This window comes from Salvelinus alpinus, chromosome 19, assembly GCF_045679555.1.
Source record: "Salvelinus alpinus chromosome 19, SLU_Salpinus.1, whole genome shotgun sequence".
NCBI lineage: Eukaryota > Metazoa > Chordata > Actinopteri > Salmoniformes > Salmonidae > Salvelinus > Salvelinus alpinus.
Genome location: NC_092104.1, coordinates 5,764,349 through 5,771,179, shown reverse-complemented (window position 1 = coordinate 5,771,179; position 6,831 = coordinate 5,764,349). Strand labels below are relative to the sequence as shown.

General features: G+C 42.1%; 1 protein-coding gene across 1 annotated transcript; it reads right to left on the bottom strand.

The window, feature by feature from the left end:
- Positions 1–2,452: 2,452 nt before the first annotated feature.
- On the bottom strand, positions 2,453–6,258 carry LOC139544914 (epigen-like). Its single transcript, XM_071352114.1, has 5 exons — positions 6,108–6,258; positions 5,060–5,203; positions 3,939–4,059; positions 3,621–3,779; positions 2,453–2,690 (listed from the first exon to the last, which is right to left on the bottom strand). Exons 1-5 carry the CDS (start codon positions 6,133–6,135, stop codon positions 2,633–2,635), a joined length of 510 nt encoding a protein of 169 aa, XP_071208215.1. The 5' UTR covers positions 6,136–6,258; the 3' UTR covers positions 2,453–2,632.
- Between the last annotated feature and the right edge of the window lie 573 nt (positions 6,259–6,831).

Below are 6,831 nucleotides of genomic sequence, written 5' to 3'. Positions count from 1 at the left end.
TGATTGTAATGTCTGTACGTTTAACATCCAACTTGTCGCCAAATCTTTCATGACTTTGAATGAATCCCAAATGGAACCACTACTTTTGACCAGGGCTCTAGACTAGGCACTGGCCAATCATAGCCTCGCTTACACCTTGGTTAACGTTTGAGTTTCGTCATCTGATCAATATGACCCAATCACAAAGCTTCTCTGATCTAGGTTTTGTAGTGTCTAAACATTGTATTAAAATGTGTCTCATATCTCTCCACGGTGTCTGCGTTGTGATCAGATTAGCTGGTGTATCTTTGTAGGGGGAATTCAGGAATAAGTGGGACACTTTTTTTGCATTTCTGTCTTCTGTAAAAACCTCTTTCGACATCTAACCAACATATTATCACAACACATGATACATTTCTGAAATCGTCAAGATGTTTCCTAATCACACAACAACAACAAAAACTAATGTGACACACCCACTCGTGTACACTGAGTCAAAACCATATTTTCAGTTGGCGTTTGGTAGACTGGGACAGCTGGTTAGACACCCTAATAGCAGGTTAGATCAACTGGTTTACCCGTATTATAGTCCTAATTGTGCCCCAATGACAATTCAATACAATGTTAGGAAACATCACATTAGTTTTTGTTGTTGTTGTGTGATTAGGAAACATCTTGACGATTTCAGAAATGTATCATGTGTTGTGATAATATGTTGGTTAGATGTCGAAAGAGGTTTTTACAGAAGACAGAAACGCAAAAAAAGTGTCCCACTTATTCCCGAATTCCCCCTTCAAAGACACACCAGCTAATACACCACTAACATTTAGTGGCCGCTGCCAACATACTGACTCAACTCCAGCCACTTTAATAATGGGAATTGATGGAAATTATGTAAAAATGTATCACTAGCCACTTTAAACAATGCCACTTAATATAATGTTTACATATCCTACATTACTCATCTCATATGTATATGTATATGTATATACTGTACTCTGTATCATCTACTGCATCTTGCCATCTTTATGTAATACATGTATCACTAGCCACTTTAAACTATGCCACTTTATGTTTACATACCCTACATTACTCATCCCATATGTATATACAGTACTCGATACCATCTACTGCATCTTGCCTATGCCGTTCTGTACCATCACTCATTCATATATCTTTATGTACATATTCTTTATCCCTTTACACTTGTGTGTATAAGGTAGTAGTTGTGGAATTGTTAGGTTAGATTACTTGTTGGTTATTACTGCATTGTCGGAACTAGAAGCACAAGCATTTCGCTACACTCGCATTAACATCTGCTAACCATGTGTATGTGACAAATAAAATTTGATTTGATTTTAATCTGATCACAACGCAGACACCGTGGAGAGATAAGAGACACATTTTAATACAATGTTTAGACACTACAAAACCTAGATCAGATTCTACTTATTCTGAATTCCCTCAAATAGCAATATTAATAAAAAGTAGAAGAAGACAAAATAGAACAGGAGAGAAGAAGAGGAGGAAGCAGACGAAGAAGAACCCGGAGCCTTGCCTAACCTAAGTACAGGGGGGTCCCCAATGTAAACGGAATATATTTCCTTCATTGGAAGAAAACAGCAACTTCTAACTGTTCCACTTTAGCAGGTTATGGTTGGTAAAGTGGACCAACAAATAATGAGACTTTAAAAAATTGACAAATAATATTGGCAACTTTATGTATTTGATTCACCAGTACATATAGTATGGACATTTACGTCAGAATTTTTACGCTGTGCCTTATTTATGACAGTTTTATAACCTTAACATTAAAACAGAAAAAAAAAGTTTAGTAAACGATAGTTTTGATTTTCTCTCGTCAGACCAAGAAATACAGTCGTCAGCATTAAGCTGTCCCACTTTATAATGTCCCACTCTTTCCGAATTCACCCTACGCAAATTATTTGATAGATATTCTTACAAAATAATATGGATTTGACTTATTTTAAGACCATTACTGATGCCAAGTCAATGGTTCTACCTGTCAATGATTTACATGGTTTGTCCATCCAGATCTGTTTACACCAGACACAATGTAGTGATGGTCAAGAAGATCTGATCACGGTCAGATCACAATTATCATCGTCTACATCTGCCAACAAATGTGGGCACAATCAGGTTGTGGACACAATCAGGATGTGGACACAATCAGGACAAAGGGTGCTTGTTAGCAACAGGTCTTCTATAGGGAATAAAGTGCCATTTGTGACATAGACTTTGTTTCGTTTCATTGTGACCTGATCGTGTCCCGGCTATTTTAGGAAACTTTTCAATAGGATGGAATTTCAGAACAAGAAAACTCTGACCTCTAGTGGTGAAATAAGGTAACAAGTGATCACAGTGCGCGTAGAACTAATAACCATGGTGTAAATCACCATAAGGACGTTGACTTCTTCATAGAACATTCAACAAAATCTTCAAACAATAGTCATTCGATTTAAAAACATTTATTACAAAAAATATTAAATACATGCTCACATTTAAAAAAAATAATAACTTATTTTAGATATTTCAATAAATAGCCTTAATTTGTTATGGGAAGACATTGTGGTGATGATGATGATGATGATGATGGTGATGTTGGTGACGACAAAGAAACAGAGGGATCAAACTAAACTGAGTTCTCCGAGCCACCGTAGGTCTTATAGGGAAGATATTTTTTGTCACACCTAGAATAAAAGAGACAGAGAATTATAAAAAGTTATACAAAGTAAAGAAATCACTCCATTCCCCCTGGCACGTCATTTATGTTAGAGACTAAAATGCAGCCCACAGTATGGGGTTTGTTTCCAAAAGACAGTTCTGTCTCAAATTACAATTTGAGTCATTTAGCAGACGCTCTCATCCAGAACGACTTACAGAAGCAGTTAGGGTGCCTTGTTCAAGAGCACATCGACAGAATGTTCACCTTATCAGCTCAGGGATTCAAACCCGCAACCTTTCAGTTACTGGCCCAATTGCTCTAACCGCTAACCGCTAGGCTATCTGCTGCCCAACTTGCTCTAACTGCTAACCGCTAGGCTATCTGCTGCCCAACTTGCTCTAACCGCTAACCGCTAGGCTATCTGCTGCCCAACTATCTCCTCTGATAGAGTAAGGAATTATGTCAGCTCTACTCATTACATTTCTATCTGATAGAGTAAGGAAATATGTCAGCTCTACTCATTACATTTCTATCTGATAGAGTAAGGAATTATGTCAGCTCTACTCATTACATTTCTATCTGATAGAGTAAGGAATTATGTCAGCTCAACTCATTACATTTCTATCTGATAGAGTAAGGAATTATGTCAGCTCTACTCATTACATTTCTATCTGATAGAGTAAGGAATTATGTCAGCTCTACTCAATACATTTTTAACTGATAGAGTAAGGAATTATGTCAGCTCTACTCATTACATTTCTATCTGATAGAGTAAGGAATTCAACTCGACCCTGTTGAAACGGTCACAATGTATTCCTCTTTCTTTCTCTTCATCTTTCTCCTTCTCTTCATCTTTCTCCTTCTCTTTAATTTCCTCCTTCTCTCTCTCTCTTCCCATGTTTCTCTAGCCCCTGACAGGCAGTGCGTCGGTGTGTGTGTGTGTGTGTGTGGGTACCTTCTCTTGATGCAGCAGTAGAGAACGGCAGCGAGGCAGCAGACAAGCAAGGCCACGCCCACACAGATGCCAATCACCTCCTCTGTTGTGGAAAACTTGCATTGCGCCGTCTGGTGGGTCAACAGACCACAGCGAGGGCCGCTATAGGACACGTCACACCTACACACAGACAAAGTTCAGGTCATTTTGTGTGTGTGTGTGTGTGTGTGTGTGTGTGTGTGTGTGTGTGTGTGTGTGTGTGTGTGTGTGTGCGCGTGCGCGTGCGCGTGCGTGCGTGCGTGCGTGCGTGCGTGCGTGCGTGTGTGTGTGTGTTCTTACGTGCAGGCAGGGGTATCGCTGTCAGGGGGGTACATGCACTGTCCGTTCAGGCAGTAGTCAGCATCTTCGTCTTTACAGGGTTTTGACATCCTCAGAACACGAGGCTCCTCCACATGACTCCCTGCAATCAGTCAATCAGAAAATAGCTTTATTGTCCCTACTACAAAAAAGCATAGTGCAGTCCGGGTAAAACACACACACAAACACGCACGCACGCACGCACGCACGCACACACGGACATACACACACACACACGTATGCACGGTTCCTGTAACACAAGCATTTCGTAACACCCGCAATAACATCTGTTAAACACGTGTATGTGACCAATAACATCGGCTAAACACGTGTATGTGACCAATAACATCTGTTAAACACGTGTATGTGACCAATAACATCGGCTAAACACGTGTACGTGACCAATAACATCTGTTAAACACGTGTATGTGACCAATAACATCTGTTAAACACGTGTATGTGACCAATAACATCGGCTAAACACGTGTACGTGACCAATAACATCTGTTAAACACGTGTATGTGACCAATAACATCTGTTAAACACGTGTATGTGACCAATAACATCGGCTAAACACGTGTACGTGACCAATAACATCTGTTAAACACGTGTACGTGACCAATAACATCTGTTAAACACGTGTATGTGACCAATAACATCTGCTAAACACGTGTATGTGACCAATAACATCTGCTAAACACGTGTATGTGACCAATAACATCGGCTAAACACGTGTACGTGACCAATAACATCTGCTAAACGCGTGTACGTGACCAATAACATTTGATTTGATGCTGTAAATCTAAAAACCCTTAACCCTTACATTCAGTCGAGGCAAAGTGGGGCGCAGGTGATCTTTAGAAAACAGGTATCTGAATCCTGAACAAACTGGAAGGCTCTGTTTTGTTGTGACGGTAAAACCTGTAGCAACCATTTTCCAACCATCAACAAAAGGAAGGCCTTCCACTTTATTCAGGATACCTGTTTTTACAGGCAGTCTTTTGACCATTCAGATCTGATCTTTTGCCCATAATTGGGCAAACGGATCAGAACTGGGATGCGTGTGTAAACGCAGCCTCTTTAAAAGTAGCTGTTAAACTCACCATTTACAGGTAGTATAGTGTGCGTGGGCTCTGCAAGGTCCAGGCTGAGGGTCCATTGTGTTGGTCGAAGGTTGTCTGAAGTTTCTGCTGACCGGGTCACTGTGGAGAGGATGAGCAGCATTGCAACCAGAGCGGTGGAGAAGGCTGTGGAATGGAGAGATGGAGGGAAAAGAAGAGAAGAATTATGACTGGTTGTCCACACGCCATTAGAACTGCTGTCATTACATAGTATCTCGTCTAGAACATTGTTCTGGAATTCTTCTAACAACAGACATTCTCAAAAAATCTAATTCTCAAACAACCTCAATACTTCCTGATCTAACGTGATTGGACAGGTGAAAGCCAGCGCCTGTCCAGACCACTTGTCAGATAGTGATTAGGCTAGACGGCAGGTTGCATTTGTAAAGTGTTGGCAGAGAGTCAAGTTGCAAAAAAAAAGGTACTTTTTTTTGTGGCACCTTAATTGGGGAGGACCGGCTCGTGGTAACGGCTGGAGCAGAATCAGTGGAATGGTATCAAATACATCAAACACATGGTTTCCATGGTTGCCAGGTGTTTGATTCCATTCGCTCCGTTCCGGCCGTTATTACGAGCCCGTCCTCCCCTCAACAGCCTCCTGTGGGAGTGACCATACTACGTTGTGTAGATTCAAAGCCTTACAGTTAAATGATGTATAGCCTACTACAGTATATCTCTATAGATAAATCCATCACACACTATATACAGCTGTGTCTGGGTTGTCTCAGTTCTCTGGGGGATCCCCCGAGGGCGCTCATTTCTGCTCTATCTGCTCTATCTGCTCTATCTGCACTAACGGACCTGCGGGGACCTAATGAAGGGCTTGTTGGGAAGTTGTGTAGGTTTCGTCAGGTGTGTTAGTGCTGTGGTAAAGAAAACACAGACAGACAGACAGACAGACAGACAGACAGACAGACAGACAGACAGACAGACAGACAGACAGACAGACAGACAGACAGACAGACAGACAGACAGACAGACAGACAGACAGACAGACAGACAGACAGTTAGTTAGTTGCAGGACACTCACCCGTTACTGTCTGTTTCGGTCCTGACATCTTGTGGTTTTCTAAGAGTGTGGCCGTCCAGTGGTGTGTGGTAGTCCTCAGACTGTCTCTTCCTCAGGAGTGTGGATTACAGTGAGAGTCTGGTGTGCTTTATACTCCTTTAATCCCTGTCACGACTTGCACAACCAATGGCAGAACCAGAATTATGGGGTAAAGAATATTCCCTTTCCACAAATGGCACGCTCGGCTGCTTCCCCCGCATCACTTCCTGTCCCATTGCCCCCGGTTACCTGCATGCAGAGGCAGAAGCCTCTTGGCCAGGTATTAAACAGGTTTGTAGTCCCAGGGGCAGGAGAGGATACACTCACTCACACTCTCTCACACACACACACACACACACACACACACTCTCACTCACACACACACACTCTCACACACACACACACACACTCTCACACACACACTCACACACACTCTCACACACACACTCACACACACACACACTCTCACTCACACACACACACTCTCACACACACACACACTCTCACACACACTCTCACACTCTCACACACTCACACACACACACACACTCTCACACACACACACTCACACTCTCACACATTCTCACACACACACTCTCACACACTCTCACACACACTCTCACACACACACTCTCACACACACACACACACACACACACACACACACACACACACACACACACACACACACACACACACACACACA

Coding starts and splice junctions, on each gene's coding strand:
- LOC139544914 (XM_071352114.1), bottom strand. CDS start 6,135: ATGTCAGGACCGAAACAGACAGTAACGG. Junction 4,060..5,059: donor CACTATACTACCTGTAAATG/GTGAGTTTAACA, acceptor GACTGATTGCAG/GGAGTCATGTGGAGGAGCCT. Junction 2,691..3,620: donor TACTGCTGCATCAAGAGAAG/GTACCCACACAC, acceptor CTTTTATTCTAG/GTGTGACAAAAAATATCTTC.